This window comes from Anolis sagrei, chromosome 4 (genome assembly GCF_037176765.1).
Source record: "Anolis sagrei isolate rAnoSag1 chromosome 4, rAnoSag1.mat, whole genome shotgun sequence".
Lineage (NCBI taxonomy): Eukaryota > Metazoa > Chordata > Lepidosauria > Squamata > Dactyloidae > Anolis > Anolis sagrei.
In genome coordinates, this window is record NC_090024.1 from 236,506,850 (window position 1) to 236,523,903 (window position 17,054).

At 42.9% G+C, this 17,054-nt stretch overlaps 2 protein-coding genes across 2 annotated transcripts in view; both read right to left on the reverse strand.

Annotated features, from left to right (window-relative positions):
* SRMS (src-related kinase lacking C-terminal regulatory tyrosine and N-terminal myristylation sites) overlaps positions 1–1,054 on the reverse strand; it is a 49,293-nt gene extending 48,239 nt beyond the window's left edge. The window contains exon 1 of the mRNA XM_060771937.2: positions 155–1,054. Coding sequence (XP_060627920.2) covers positions 155–513 — 359 coding nt within the window. The 5' untranslated portion in view covers positions 514–1,054. The remainder of the gene's footprint in view (positions 1–154) is intronic.
* Positions 1,055–7,728: 6,674 nt separating this feature from the next.
* LOC132773036 (peroxidasin homolog) overlaps positions 7,729–17,054 on the reverse strand; it is an 80,542-nt gene continuing 71,216 nt past the window's right edge. The window contains exons 20-23 of the mRNA XM_060771936.2: positions 15,928–16,042; positions 14,027–14,120; positions 12,799–12,910; positions 7,729–11,571 (exon numbers count right to left, since the gene is read on the reverse strand). Of these exons, the coding sequence (XP_060627919.2) occupies positions 12,812–12,910; positions 14,027–14,120; positions 15,928–16,042 (308 nt within the window). The 3' untranslated portion in view covers positions 7,729–11,571; positions 12,799–12,811. The remainder of the gene's footprint in view (positions 11,572–12,798; positions 12,911–14,026; positions 14,121–15,927; positions 16,043–17,054) is intronic.

Sequence of the window (17,054 nt, forward strand, 5' to 3'; positions counted from 1 at the left end):
AGGCATCGTGGAGGTGCGATTGTAAGCTGCCTTGAGTCCCCCTCGGGGTAGAGAAAGGCAGGATATAAATAAGGTAAATAAACATTGTAGAAGTAGTTAGGAATATCAAGTAGCTAATGATCCTTTCCAACTATACAAAGGTTCAGATACTTACGGCTGTTGGGCAGCACTTTCCCGACAGATCTTGCTGATATAATTCGCCGGGACGTAGCCCACGAGTGGATCTCCAGAAAGCCGCCTGGCCAAGACATATCCCCCTTCTTCTTTGAGGACACAAAGCTTCTCCCCGCGGTTGACGCTCAGCTCCTCTGTGCTTCTGGCGGTGAAGTCGTAGAGGACGTCAAAGAGGGAGAAAGGCGGCTCCGCAGGGTCGGGGTCCAGGGTGGGGTGCAGGGATTCTTCTGGGATGGGCTCCCAAAAATCCAAAGAGTGGTTATTGGGAGAGGCGTTGGGCAAACATTTGTTCCAGAAAGTATGGAGGAAAGTCAAGTGTTTCCGGATGAATTGGTCCATCCCTTTTTATATGGAGAGGGGGAGAAAGAGAGAGTTGATCCAAGAGGATTGAGCTGCGTTATTCCATAGGGCTTCTTGAAGAAAGGATGAAAAATGGTAGAGTCTTCATTGCCAGGTTCCTCATCAGCTAATATCCAAGTGCTGGTGTCTTCTCCAAAGCAACAAAGTGGAATGAGATGCTACTCAGAGTCCCAGAATCTGTGCTGCTAGTTGACTACTGGCAACTCCCAAGTTTCCAAAAGTGAGACTGGACGATCAGGTGCAACTAGTTTGCTGCAGGCTAAACTCACAAGTACAGGCCTGCCAACATATCCGCCACAGCTGGGGTTGGCTTAATTACCAGATTTGTTCGTGTTCGGAGCTGCGCCCAAATTAGCACTCATTTCCACTCTGTTGCTTGCAGCGTGTGTGAATTCACTACGCTTTGGAAGGGTGCCAGTTGCCTCATTTGCAGTCCACTTAAAATGCATGCTAAAAACAGAATCTGGGAGCCAATGGTTGGATTCTGTTTAAAAGAATTCCCATGTCCAATAAACTGAGAAATTTGATAGGGCCAGATTGTGGAAATTACCTTGTTTTAGAAAAAAAAAAATCAGAAATAAACAAAGAAAGTACAAATAAAAAAAATACAATACAAGAAAAACAGTTTTCCATGACATATGCAACTAAATTGCAACTAACACAACTATGTCTAAGACAATCACCCTAACACAAAACAAATCTATACTAATAAACTCATCCTAGACAAACAACTGGGGTTGTGGGGGCACAGCAGGTTAAACTGCTGAGTTGCTGAACTGGGTGGTCAGAAGTTCGGTGGTCCGAATACTCCAAAGCTTATTATGCTGTGCAGGCACATTAAAACATATACATTATGTATTGTGGGGAGCCCGCGGTGACGCAGTGGGTTAAAGCACTGAGCTGCTGAGCTTGTTGATCGAAAGGTCGCAGGTTCGATTCCAGGGAGCGGCGTGAGCTTCCGCTGTTAGCCCTAGCTTCTGCCAACCTAGCAGTTTGAAAACATGAAAATGTTTGTAGATCAATAGGTACCGCTCCGGCGGGAAGGTAACGGCGCTCCATGCAGTCATGCAGGCCACATGACCTTGGAGGTGTCTACGGACAACGCTGGCTCTTCGGCTTAGAAATGGAGATGAGCACCACACCCCAGAGTCAGACATGACTGGACTTAATGTCAGGGGACTACCTTTACCTTTACCTTTATGTATTGTGGAGACTGATATTTTTGTGCTTAGATCAGGCATGGGCAAACTTTGGCCCTCCAAGTGTTTTGGACTTCAACACCCACAATTCCTAACAGCCTCGGGCCCCTTCTTTTCCCCCCTCAGCCACTTAAGCTGGTGGCGCAATGGGTTAAACCCTTGTGCCAGCAGGACTGAAGGCCGGCAAGTTGGAGGTTCGAATCCAGGGAGAGTGTTGAGGAGCTCCCTCTGTCAGCTCCAGCTCCCCATGCGGGGACATGAGAGAAGTCTCCCACAAGGATGGTAAAACATCAAACAATTCAGGCATCCCCTGGGCAACATCCTTGCAGATGGCCAATTTTTTCACACCAGAAGCAACTTGCAGTTTCTGAAGTCACTCCTGACACACACACACACAAATGAGCAAGTAGTTCTCTTACCTGATTTTGTGGCTAAGAGTAATGGAAGTGATTGCAGTGCCTGACTTTTATAAACTGTAAAGATATTATTCTTGGGTGCAGAGAAGCGGTTCAAGAAATATACAAGCTTCCCCCGCAATCGGACGCTTCACTTTCTGACGCCTTGCTCTTTTAACGCTTGGAAATTACAGGCAAGTTCCAGTAATTTGATGAGAGTTCTGCTCATTTATCAGTTCCTATTGCTTATGAGGCTCGCTTGCACATACAATAAAATATACTGTACTATGTTATTTTCAGCCACCCAATTAGATGTGCAAATTAAAATACTCGAGTTTCACTTTTCAAGCAGTTTCACTCTGATCTGTCAGATAAGTTGGAACTTTCTTCATTGAAATATGTATGTAGAAATTGCCATTCTGCATGAGTGGATTTTAGTGGCCTATTCCTACCTGTACTGTTATAAAAAGTTCCATGGCAGTACCATTTTGTGTATGTTTACTCAGAAGTCTATCATATTGTTTAAATATGTTTGCTCCCTATGACGTGTGAAGAAATGCAGGCTAGTGGAACAATCTTCTTAACCTCAATCTAACAGAGCTCCAGTCTCAGGACATCTAAGTTCTTCCATGTCCCACCACATCTATACTGTTAGAGTGAGAGAAGAATGGCATTTTTCTTTCTTCCTCCCACCACCATGTGTTTTGTAAATAAACCAATTTAAAATTCAAAGCTGATGTAGATTGAGATATGCATACATGCTCTTCCAGCCTGTCCATTAGAGTTGTGCATGGAACCATTTGTTACAGTAAGTCGTAGCAGGATCAAGTGTGTGTGTGTGTGTGTGTGTTAAAGAAAAATCTTATGATGTTAATTATTATGTGCAGCTGGTAATGTAGATCAGTCAGAATGTATGGACCACAGGTATAACTGTATGGATTTTAGAATATGGATTTTGGAGAAGAAATATGCTGCTCTGAAGGATCATAGAATCATAGAATCATAGAATCAAAGAATTGGAAGAGACCTCATGGGCCATCCAGTCCAACCCCCTGCCAAGAAGCAGGAATATTGCATTCAAATCACCCCTGACAGATGGCCATCCAGCCTCTGCTTAAAAGCTTCCAAAGAAGGAGCCTCCACCACACTCCGGGGCAGAGAGTTCCACTGCTGAACGGCTCTCACAGTCAGGAGTTCTTCCTAATGTTCAGATGGAATCTCCTCTCTTGTAGTTTGAAGCCATTGTTCCATGGCCTAGTCTCCAGGGAAGCAGAAAACAAGCTTGCTCCCTCCTCCCTGTGGCTTCCTCTCACATATTTACACATGGCTATCATATCTCCTCTCAGCCTTCTCTTCTTCAGGCTAAACATGCCCAGTTCCCTAAGCCGCTCCTCATAGGGCTTGTTCTCCAGACCCTTGATCATTTTAGTCGCCCTCCTCTGGACACATTCCAGCTTGTCAATATCTCTCTTGAAATGTGGTGCCCAGAATTGGACACAATATTCCAGATGTGGTCTAACCAAAGCAGAATAGAGGGGTAGCATGACTTCCTTAGATCTAGACACTATGCTCCTATTGATGCAGGCCAAAATCCCATTGGCTTTTTTTGCCGCCACATCACATTGTTGGCTCATGTTTAACTTGTTGTCGACGAGGACTCCAAGATCTTTTTCACACGTACTGCTCTCGAGCCAGGCGTCCCCCATTCTGTATCTTTGCATTTCATTTTTTCTGCCAAAGTGGAGTATCTTGCATTTGTCACTGTTGAACTTCATTTTGTTAGTTTTGGCCCATCTCTCTAATAAGGAGATGCAATATACTGTAATGCTGCTATGCTCTAACAGCGATGCTCTTTGCTATGGTTGAATAGCTATTTACTCAAGGTTTATGTTTTGCTCTCTCATTTCAATAAAGATGAAGAAGCCTTATTCTGTGTTACTGACAAGGACTATGTAAGTTTGTTCCACTGTTTGATTTTGTATGCAACTCTGCAAGTTTATGGTTTGCCTCTGCTTATAAGAGTAAAGTTTTTCTGTTCTTTTTTTCCTCATGCCTGTGTGTCTATTGCATTGGACCTGGCTAAAATCCGCTTCAGTGCAACACCATTTTCCTTCGTTTCATTTGTTCTTAATTATGTTTGTTACCTTTGGGAGCATGTAACAAGAAGGCCCCTCCCAGTATAAAAATCATCTTGACACAACAGCAGGCAGAGATTGATCCTGACTCCTTGCCTGCTTTTATGAGCACGCGGCGCTCCATGCCTCCTTGCCTTGGAGAGAGTGCATGTGTGTGGCATGGAGGCCCAGAAAGCATGTGCACTAGCCTGCAGCTGAGCACCTCCTCTAGAGTAAGAATGAGAACTTGCCTGTTGCTTCCTTGCCTTGGAAAGGGAGTGAATGTGCGTGTGCCCTGAAGGCCCAGAAAGTGTGTGCGCCTGCCTGCAATCAAGTGCCTCCTCTAGAGCAAGAATGAGAACTTGCCTCCTTGCCTTTGAAAGAGAGTGTGTGAATGTGTGGTATGCAGGCGCCAAAAGCGCCCATGCCTGCCTGCAGCTGGGTGCCTCTCCTCTAGAGTAGAAACAGGTAAGAAGCCTCCTTAAAGCATGCACCTGACTGCAGTTGAGCACCTCTCCTCTAGAGTAAAACAGCTTCAATGCCTAAAATGATGGGAAAGGGATCCTGGGAAGCCCCCCTCCACCAATAATGGGCCGATCGAAAATGTATCTTTAAGCAGATATCTGCCTTCCCGATTTTGGGAAGCTCCCAAAAAATGGATGGGGTCCCCCACTGAAAGCTGAGACATGAAATGAGTCTAGGTTTACCCTGAAAGCTTACTTACTTAATTAGGCAATCCCTCATTGGACAAGTAGGATAGTCTTCCAGGATCAGTGTTCTGGTGGGTCCGTAGGTGACTGTGAAGCCCTATTCTTGATCTGCATCTTCTCCCACAGTGAGGGCATTGGTTTCCAGGTGGAAGATGGTCTCGGTTGGGGTTGGCTTGATGTATGTGCCTTCCTCTTGGCACATTTCTCTCTTTCGCCCTCCATTCATGCCTCTTCAAATTCTGCAGCACTGGTGGTCACAGCTGACCTCCAGCTGGAGCGCTCGAGGGCCAGGGCTTCCCAGTTCTCAGTGTCTATGCCAGAGATTTTAAGGTTGGTTTTGAGTCCATCTTTAAATCTCTTTTCCTGTCCACCCACATTCCGTTTTCCGTTCTTGAAAAGTACCCTGAAAGCACAACCCTACTGTCCAGTGCTTTTCCGACATGTTCTGCTCTCTCCAGTGATGGGCTGCAAGTCCATGTTAGGTATTACATTATCTGACATACATTAATGTAAAGAACCAGCAATATGGCAACTTCACAATGATTCCAGCAGCCCTGATGAGTGTTCCATGGCAGATATGACATGTGGGACTTCAGGACATGTTGTGCAATGAGTTCCCACATTGCATAATAGGACATCTTGCTTTGTCATGTGTCACTGCAGTTCACTAACATGAACAATACCAAGTCCCAGAAGCACTTTATTAGAATTAAGATTGCCGCACACTGCACACTGCACTTGCCCTATAGTCCTACATATCACCTGTCACATCAGCACTTTTTAATCCTGTACCCTTTACTCTGGCCTGGCCCAGTTTTATTGTGTCTGATGTACTGTTTATTGCTTGTGGTTTTGTTGTTTTAATACTGCTTTAATTGTTTTAATTTGCTTTAGGTGTATTGTTATGTTGTGTATCGAGGCCTTGGCCTTTGTGAGCCCAGCGAGTCCTTCGGGAGATGCTAGGGGGGTACAAATAAAGTTTAATAATAATAATAATAATAATAATAATAATAATAATAATAGAATATAATGGCTTAGCCCTGTCATTAGAAAGTTTACATATAGCCCCAGATTCAAAATCTCAACCCTTATCTACATTATCACCCATGGTAATAGAAATATTTGGTATTTATATTAAGACAGCATGGTATAGTGGGTTGAGGGTTGGACTATGACTCTGGAGACCAGTGTTTGAATCAATAGGAATTTACTTGATGACTCTGGGCAAGTCATATTCTCTCAGCCTTCGAGGAAGGCAAATCTTGCAAAAGAAATCCCCACAATAGGATCTTCATAAGTTGGAAATGACTTGAAGACACACTACAATATTAAATAGAGCACAATGAATTGTCGAAGGCTTTCATGGCCGGAATCACTGAGTTGTTGTAGGTTTTTCGGACTGTATGGCCATGTTCTAGAAGCATTCTCTCCTGACGTTTCACCTGCATCTATGGCAGGCATCCTCAGAGGTTGTGAGGTCTCCAAACTGCCTGAAAAACCTACAACAACCAAAGCACAATGGGTTTGGTGCAATTTGAGCTTTTGTTAGAAACAGGAGAAATGATTCTGTGTGCTCCTCCCTCAAACTTCTTCACTTTTTTTTTGGCCCTTCCACCAGCTAAGCTCAGTCACCAGAACAGTTGTGTCAGCAAAATCCTTGTCTAGCAGAAATCTAAGCTCACCCAGGAGAATGGGGTTATGCTGGCAGATGCCCATTTCAAAGAGTAGAAGAGGTTTCTGCTGATTCTTAACCTCCAATTGACACTTATTTAAGTAATCCATCACTTCAACTAACAAAATGAAGTTTAACAGTGACAAATGCAAGATACTCCACTTTGGCAGGAAAAACGAAATGCAAAGATACAGAATGGGGGATGCCTGGCTCGAGAGCAGTACGTGTGAAAAAGATCTTGGAGTCCTCGTGGACAACAAGTTAAACATGAGCCAACAATGTGATGTGGCGGCAAAAAAAGCCAATGGGATTTTGGCCTGCATCAAGAGGAGCATAGTATCTAGATCTAGGGAATTCATGCTACCCCTCTATTCTGCTCTGGTTAGACCACACCTGGAATATTGTGTCCAATTCTGGGCACCACAATTCAAGAGAGATATTGACAAGCTGGAATGTGTCCAGAGGAGGGCGACTAAAATGATCAAGGGTCTGGAGAACAAGCCCTATGAGGAGCAGCTTAAGGAACTGGGCATGTTTAGCCTGAAAAAGAGAAGGCTGAGAGGAGATATGATAGCCATGTATAAATATGTGAGAGGAAGCCACAGGGAGGAGGGAGCAAGCTTGTTTTCTGCTTCCCTGGAGACTACGACGCGGTGCAATGGCTTCAAACTACAAGAGAGGAGATTCCATCTGAACATGAGGAAGAACTTCCTGACTGTGAGAGCCATTCAGCAGTGGAACTCTCTGCCCCGGAGTGTGGTGGAGGCTCCTTCTTTGGAACAGGGGCTGGATGGCCATCTGTCAGGGGTGATTTGAATGCAATATTCCTGCTTCTTGGCAGAACGGGGTTGGTCTGGATGGCCCAGGTGGTCTCTTCCAACTCTTTGATTCTATGATTTGATTCTATGATTCATGGCAATATTTGTGAGTAATAGAATCATGGAAGAACAGACACTGATATGGCTCACACAGGCATGAAACAAGATGATCAATTGATGTGCTGCGAATTCTGGCGCTAAATTCTTTGTAAGACAACTGTAGCTATTGGAAGGTGTTATTAAACTCAATGATTTGCAAATGCACCAAAGATTCAGACACATCACATGATTTAAAAAATGTTTTATTTCTAACAATGTTGAAACTAAGAATTGATTTTTTTGTCAGCTGCCAGCATCTTTCCCTCCCTCTACTCGTATGGTATTGAAACACAATTTCTGACAGAAATGACGTCAATAACGTGCTGAAATTACATCACCGGCTCTTGAGTTTAAACTTTGTCGTGAGAAAAATCCTAACTAAACAAAAATCCCAATGTGCGTAACAACAAATAATTATGTGCAAACTGAGTAGAACAAGGTGGGGATTGTGAACTCCCATTGGCACCCCCCCCCCTTTTTTTTTGTGGTCCTTTTCATATATCCTCTCTAGCTCTGTATTGACAAAGTATATTGGAAGAGACATCTCTCTTTTTCTTTCTTCTTATTTATTCTGCAGGGGTTTTGCATCAATTCTTGTATATGAATTTGTATCCAGAAGCAAGCCCTGTTTCACAGTGCTCCTCTGCAAAGTGAATTAACACCTTCCTTCCTTTTCAGTTTCAGTACCTGTTGTTTCTTCCTTTTTGGCAAGGCAGAAGTATAACTGATAAACATCCTCATCTACTCATTAATTAAGTGCTATATTGTACAAAGGGGAGCTTTAATTAATGTGTTCTCTCTCCTTTTTAATTGCAGAATCATGTTATTTTGCTCAGTGTGGAACAGGAAGCTACTAATTACAGACACAGGGGCTCCTAAGCCTCAGTAACATCATGCTGGGTCATGTTTTTCAGACTGTATGCTATTTACGTTATTCTCCCTGTCTCCAAATATAATCTGACCACAAATAAAGTCTGAAGAAAAACAGGACAGCAAGGATGGGAATGCCATGGGTTTGCTACAATATGGCCTATATTCTCCATAAAAAGTGGAATTTCCGCTACTGGCGAGTTTGCAAGCAACTGAAGAATCAATGTATTGTCAAAGGCTTTCATGGCCGGAATCACTGGGTTGTTGTAGGTTTTTTCGGGCTATATGGCCATGGTCTAGAGGCATTCTCTCCTGACATTTCACCTGCATCTATGGCAAGCATCCTCAGAGGTTGTGAGGTCTGTTGGAACTAGGAAAAAGGGTTTATATATCTGTGGAATAACCAGGGTGGGACAAAGGACTCTTGACTGCTGGAACTAGGTGTGAATGTTTCAACTGACCACTTTGATTAGCATATAATGGCCTGACAGTGCCTGGAGCAAACTTTTGTTGAGAGGTGATTAGATGTCCTTGTTTGTTTCTTCTCTGTTGTTGTGCTGTTGTAATTTTAGAGTTTTTTTAATACTGGTAGCCAGATTTTGTTCATTTTCATGGTTTCCTCCTTTCTGTTGAAATTGTCCATATGTGAATGTTGAAACATTCATACCTAGCTCCAGCAGACAAGAGTCCTTTGTCCCACCCTGATCATTCCACAGATATATAAACCCTTTTTCCTAGTTCCAACAGACCTCACTACCTCTGAGGACGCAGGCGAAATGTCAGGAGAGAATGCCTCTAGACCATGGCCATATAGCCCAAAAAAACCTACAACAACTAAAGAATCAGTCGGCAACATTGCCAAAAATTGGCAAAATGCCCATTTTATCCATAAGTAGAGCCGAGTCTGGTAGATTAACAACAGAAGAACCATCTTCCTTTTCCATTACAAGAAAAGGTCCATGGTGGGTAGGAATGAAAAAAATGGATAATTAGCAAATGTAAGAAAATTAGCACCTACTTTTCAAATTCCCTTATATCAAGAATCAAATGCCATGGCACACAAGAATTACCTGGATCATAATAAACTGGCATGAGATACAATATAGCACCATTATTCCTAATTTCTTTTAAAAGCACCTCAAAATAAAAAGAGCACCATAAATGACACCCAAATAGTAGGGGTAGATGTAAGAAATACAGCGAATTGCCAAATAAAGACTGACAGAACTAACTCTGGGTCAAGGACAACAAAGCATGGCTTGCCTTTGAAGTAATATCTATGCTAGAAACAATAACCAGTTGTCATTGTTATGGGCTTCCCTGCAACTTTCATAAAAACTAATTTTGAGAACCACAGCTCCTTGCAGAACTATCGTTCTCAGGCTTCCTTTTTGCAAACCACTTCAACTTCAGGACTTCAGTCCATTTCTGTAAGTCACATTGGATGTATTGCTAGAGGAGCTTCCCATCCTTGCAGTTTGGCTACGACTGCAATATGGAAGAAGCCAACCTTCTCAAATGGGAGAAAGGAAATCCCTGTCTCTAAATGCTTTCTCCTTTGGCTTTCTAATCAATTTGCATGCAAGTAGGCCAAAGCAAAGAGTAAAGAGTAAATAGTAAAGAGTAGAGACATCACACTGGCAACAAAGATCCGCCTAGTCAAAGCCATGGTATTCCCTGTAGTCACCTATGGATGTGAGAGCTGGACCTTAGGGAAGGCTGAGTGAAGGAAGATCGATGCTTTTGAACTGTGGTGTTGGAGGAAAGTGCTGAGAGTGCCTTGGACTGCGAGAAGATCCAACCAGTCCATCCTCCAGGAAATAAAGCCCTACTGCTCACTGGAGGGAAGGATACTAGAGACAAAGTTGAAGTACTTTGGCCACATCATGAGGAGACAGCAAAGCCTGGAGAAGACAATTATGCTGGGGAAAGTGGAAGGCAAAAGGAAGAGGGGCCGACCAAGGGCAAGATGGATGGATGGCATCCTTGAAGTGACTGGACTGACCTTGAAGGAGCTGGGGGTGGTGACGGCCGACAGGGAGCTCTGGCGCGGGCTGGTCCATGAGGTCACGAAGAGTCGGAGACGACTGAACGAATGAACAACAAAGGCCAAAGCAAGGGAAACTAGTTGGACCTAGAGTGGAGAACTAATACATTGGTCCAAACTTGATTTGGGTTTCCAAGAACAGCCTATGAAGGTATTCCTTAACAGGAATCCTGCTCATTATCCAGTGGTCCATTGCAAGATATATTGTATTTTCCATGTGTTGTGTTCTTAAAAGCTGCCTGGAATCATAGCGGTAGAAAATATCCACTGTGGAAAGAACAGAAGCAACTGGGAAAACACAGCTTCAAGGAGAAGGCAAGGTCACTGTCAGCTCAAGGTAGCAACAAGTGGGTCCACCCAGCCAGGTGTTTGTTTCAAGTTTCCTGTAGCTTCAAAATGATGACTGGTGAAGCGCAGTGGCCTAAGGGAAAATACAGTCAATCTTCATTTCTGGCTTTGTTTTTTCAAGACAGGCATTTGCACACTAGGTATGGCAGGCGCTGGTTCCAACAGATGTGTCCTCCTCCTTATATGCCACAGTCAAAGGCACTTGGCCTGCAGACTTGTAAATGTCTACCAAAGTTTCACTTGAGTCAATTTTTTTGCTGATTTGGGAGTTTGCTGAGATGCAGCTGGTTTTACTTGGACCTCAGGTGGGTGTTTGACTTTCAGAGATGATGGTACAGTTCAACAGGGTTTGCTGAGTTGCCAAGTTTGCTCGCAAAGGGAAGATAATGAAGAAGGAAGCCTTCTAGAAGTACAACAGGGTTATTCTGAAGTAGTGGTGACTGTTCTGAAACCAGTGCTGTGGGTAGACAGGCTTCTTTTTCAAGGAAAATCATGGATGGGAAGAAAAATCACTATGCAAAGCAGGACAATGTAGTGTGCAGAGTAAACCATTTGTAGGAGATGCAAGAAGAAGTCTGTGACATGTGTGTCATGTTACTCCAGCACGTGGAGGGTTCGTAGAAATGCAGTGGCCTTCAAAGACATACCCAGGATTCAGAGGAGTCTGGATTGTGATGCTTGATGCTTCTGGCTTCCCTTGGAGTAAAACAGGCTTTGCTTGGTAGGAAACATCAACTGCAACCTGCTGGCGATTGCCTGAAATAGCTTGATGAGAATGAAACAGAGAACAGGCATATTATAAAATGAAGAAAGAGCTTCTCAGACCAGACCAGTTTGTGCAGAATTGTCTAGCAAGGTCCCAATTATAGCCATCATGGAGAAAATTAATAAAACTGGGCATAGGGTAGCTGTTGCAAAGCCCATAACAAAAAAAAAGCCACAGAAGAAAAAGCAAAGGTCATGCTGGAAGCCTAAATTCCAGTCCTACCTGTCTCTAGGTTTCAGTCAAATTTATGGAGTAGGGAAGGAAAGTCCAGTGTATTAAATTAGGTTATATGCCTTCAGCTCAAGTCTGGCTTGTGGCTGACCTTATCGTGGGATTTTCTGTGCAAGATTTATTCAGAGTAGGTTTGCAATTGCCTTCCTCTGATGCTTAGATTGTGTGGCTTGCCCAAGGTTACCCAGTGGGCTTCCTTGACTGAGTGAGGATTTGAACTCTGGTCTCCCAGGCTCCTTTCTGCAACACTCAGAATACTACAACTCATAGCTCTTTACACACTACAAATTAATTGCTTCTTGCTGCATGTTAGGCATAATACTTCAAAATACAAACCAAGCTTCACACCATAAATGTTGCTGTTGTGGGCCTTCAAGTTGTCTCTGACATGTCCTAGGATTTACTTGGCAAGGTTTATTCAATGGAAGTGTGCCATTGCCTTCTATTACAGGTGAAAGAACGTGATTTGCCAAAGGTCACCTGATAGATTTCCATAAGTAAGCAGAGATTTGAACTTTGTCCTTCCTGAATCTAACTCCAGTATCAAACCACAACACCACACTGGTTCATTCATTGATAAACTGATTTAATTTGTTTCTGGGTCACTGTTGCCCGTACTTGACATAGGTGTGTTTACTGTATTATATAGTTGTGCCTCATCCCCTCAACATTTTGACACCAGATACCATTCCTGCCAGTGTTTCTCTCCAAAGCACCCAAATAATTCCTCTCTCTTTCTAAAAATATAAAAATATGCTGAAGGTATAATTTAATACACTGGACTTTCCTTCCCTACTCCATAAATTTGACTGAAACCTAGAGACAGTGAAATGCTAATAACAGGGTGACTTGGAGGTCTCTCATTCACCAGGTCACCATAAGCAGAAGTTTACTTGCCAACAATTAACACCTGGGAATGACTTTGAATGTACAGCCTGCTATAAGGAATGCTCCAAAACCATGCACAATCTTTGAGTGCGGATTGTCCCCCATACCATGCAGAATGGGTCATCTTTTGCTCCACTTTGCTCCATTCTTCTGTTGTTCACCATATTTGGCTGCAGTCCTTCTCTGTTGCTTTCTCATTTCTCTTTCCAAGCCACTCACCTGGCAGCAAAGGGAACAAGAGGGTCATTTATGGATGGACTTCATCTGAGAACAGGATACAACTGAGGCACATTGATGAATACCAGCAAATTTAATTTAGAAAAAGGAACTGGCATCTTATTAAGATCAGGTTCAACTTACACTTGTAGAATCTTAAGAGGTGGAAAGGACCTCAGGGCCATCTAGTTCAACCTCCTCATGAAAGAGTACAAAACTAAAGCACTTCTGAAAGAGAGCCATCCAACTACAGTTTTAGAAGCTCCAAAGATGGAGAACCCAGCATCCAACTTCCACCTGCACAAGTCATTTTTAGTTGATTAGAGGGTAAGCTTATCTACTAGCCTCATGAAATCATGATCAACAGTCCCTACCTTTCATCTGCTGCAGCCCTGTCATGGTCACTTACTAGCTAGTGGACAGTAGGGGCAATGGAAAAGTATCTAGCCATGCTCCTACAGGTTGAATCACAGCAATGATGTCTTCCGCCAAGACCTGTGAGATATTGGAGGATGTATGTTCAATAATAGGAATCTAGCCAGATGCTTCTCTGTTGCTCCCCATTCTTCACTGACCAGTTGATAGCCATGTTGGGGGTCCTGCAGATGGTGCAAAGTGGGTTGGGGTGAAAATTGCAGTGCAGTCCCATCTGGTTGATGTTTCCCTGATGTTAGCTTTCAGCCAGAGACTTACAAGGCTACCGTTTCTGAGCCAAAATACATGCATCAGTGAGAATGGGATGATAATGTTTACAACAGAAGGAACTTGCTGGAGAGAACTGCTGAATCTTCCCAATGATTGCCTCATAGTCATGGACACTGTGCACAGCATGGCAGTGATTTTGGTGTCCAGTGTCCAAGCATTAAATGATCCATCCATAGTTCCTGAGTCTCTTCTTTTGTTACTTTGGATAGCTCATTTATATCCTTCTAAATCCTGAAGTGGGTGCCCCATCCCACTTCTCTCAAGATCTACCAACTTCTACAGCACAGATTTCACTTTTAATAGTAATAAAGTATAGATTAGATCTAGACTCAGGGCAGGAAGGTCTTGCAAACCTGGGCTTAGAGAATGCTATACTATGATCTCAGATCCCTCCCTCCCAGACAGAAAATCTACCTGCTTCCGAAGAGAAGAGATGGTTTTTCCTAGTTCCTTCACCAAATCCTCAACATCCTCTTCTAGGGGCTGGTTCTGAGATAGTCCCTCCATCCTGAAATGAAAAAAAGGAATCATTTGAGCAGTCCTTTGAACATGAGGTCTCTCTGCTGGAAACAAGACTAAGGAGTGCAGTGGGCATGGAGAAATATGGATTGTGTTTGAAATTCAAACATTCATCACAAGATGATCCAAATATCTTTTCCCCCCCCCAGAGAATGTAGCCATGTATTACTTGCTTTGTTGGGTGGCCCAAAACACATCCAAAATAAAAAAAATAAAGCGTAAATATTTACCTACTTTGCAAATGATCTACATGCAGTTTTACCGATGTAGAGCTAGTAAAGTAAATAAAACCCTTGCTATTTTCATTTTCATGTGTGAGAATAAGAAACCCACAAAGTTTTCTTGTTCTCACCTATGAGATACTTGGGCACTTTCTTTCAAGGCTGGGCATTTTCTTTCAGTGTTGATGAGTTTTTGGATTTGCAGGAAGAATTTCTGCACAAATCATTAAAAAAAACTTCTATAGCTGCTTATCACATGGACTTTTACAAATTGGAAGCACTGGGTGGAGCTGTTTGCATCATCTCTATCAACCAGGCAGCTTCTTGTTTGCACTCCTTTGGTGATTGTGTACCTTGCATCACAAAAGATTGATGGCTTTGCACAAAAACTTTCCAGAAATGTATGTACCATAAGGGGGAGAAAATAACATTTCTCATCCCATTCTCATTCTGATGCAGAGGATGCCCATGTGAATAGCCATTTCTTCTAATCAAAATAGAGTCCCTTTCACACCAAACAATGATAGGACTTTGATACTACTTCCAATGCCATGGCAGCACCCTATGAAAGACTGGGATTGCAATATGCTGAGAATCCTCTATCAGAGTTTTCTAGGTAAAGGTAAAGGTTTTCCCCTGACATTAAGTCCAGTCGTATCTACATCCCCTACATCCCACCTTGTAATCTAAGATCATCCCTGCTCTCGCTCCTGTCAACAGCACAGATGCGCCTGGCGGGGACGAGAGACAGGGCCTTCTCGGCTGTGACCCCCTGCCTATGGAACACACTCCCAAATGAGGTAAGATCTGCTCCCTCCCTCCTGGCTTTTAGAAAAAAATTAAAATCATGGTTTTGGGACCAGGCCTTTGGGCAGTAGAAGTAAACGTATGCAGCATTTTGGAAAGACAATGACTGGAACTGCGATTTGACGGACGAGACTGTTTTATGGTTTTAATGATTGTTTTATTGCTTATGGGTGTATTGTTTTAATTTGATGTATGTCTAACTGTAGTGTATAATTGTAATTGTTTGTACTGGCATTGAATTTTGCTTTGAGTCCCCCTTAGGGTCAGAAAAGTGGTATACAAATACTGTAAATAAATAATAAATATCTGACTTTGGGGGTTGGTGCTCATCTCAATTTCTAAGACGAAGAACCAGTGTTGTCCGTAGACAAATCCAAGGTCATGTGGGCAGCATGACTGCATGGAGCACCATTATCTTATGGCCAGAGCGGTACCTATTGATCTATTCACATTTGCATGTTTTTGAACTGCTAGATTGGCAGAAGCTGGGGCTAACAGCGGGAGCTCAGGCTGCTCCCCAGATTTGAACCTGCGACCTTTCGGTCTGCAAGTACAGCAGCTCAGCTCTTAACCCACTGTGCAACCAGGGGCAGAGGTTTCTAGTTCTCCACAAACTACCCATTTGGAGATTCCACAGAATGGAGTTCTAGAATTTAGATTGAGAGGAAATGTGAAAGAATTGAGAGATTTTGAAAATATTCTTTACATCTCTAGTGTAACTATACTTTTTATGCAGTGAAAAGAAAAGGTTTGATTAAGAGATGGTACCTTGGATCAATAGGCTTGGTGTTGGAAGGGTTTTCTTCTGGATAGCTGAATCCGGACGATCGCTTGCTTCGGAAATGCTGTGAGAGAGCCCTGAACTGCCCCCTTGTCCTGCAGTCTGGGAAGCAGGGAGAAGAAAGCATAGTTTGGGGAGAATGGTGGATTCCCAGAATCTCTCAAATATATCTTCTAATGGTTATCATATTAGCTTTCCATTTAGCTACAAAATCCCAGGATCCCATAAAATGGACCAATTACAGTTAAGGTGGGATACAACTGTTATAATTGTGCAGTGGTGGATATACAATACATTGTGCTCCATGGCTTTCATCTAGAAAAATAAATTTACTGTTTTCTGAGTGACTTGGTCTTTGAATGTAGTTGACCTTTCATCACATCTAAAGGTCAGGTATGCCTTATCCAAAATGCTTGGGACAAGAAGTTTTTTTCGTATTTTTCTCCTGGGCTTTGGAAGACCTGTATTAGTATATACATGTGCAGCAACTAGATATCTTGGATTGATGTTTCATATACATGTTACATTCATAACCTGAAGATCATTTTATACACAATATTTTAATCATTTTGTGAATGAAACAAAACTTGACCATTGAACTATTAGAAAGTAAACGGATTACTAGCTCTGATCCTTTGCAAACAATTTTGGATTTTGGAGTATATTTGATTTTGAAATTCTGGATAAAGAGTGCTCTGTATTTAAAAGCCAATGGATTTTTGCTACATTATAAAAAGCCACATCAGGATTGGGGTACTGGGGAGTTATGATTTTAGGAACAAATTGTTTTAGTAACTAGGGACTATTGTTTAGTTGTTGTCTTGTTGCTTTCCATTTGCACAACCTGGGGATCACAACCAGACACAGTGAAGACATCTGCCCTTGCGCTATGCTACTCTGCTGCTGAGTACGCATGCCCAGTGTGGAACACATCTCACCACACTAAAACAGCGGATGTGGCTCTTAATGAGACATGCCACATTATCACAGGGTGTCTGCGCCCTACACCACTGGAGAAATTACACTGCTTAGCTGGTATTGCACCACCTGACAGCCGCTGGGAAGTAGCAGCCAATAGTGAAAGGACCAAGGCAGTGACATCTCCAGCTCATCC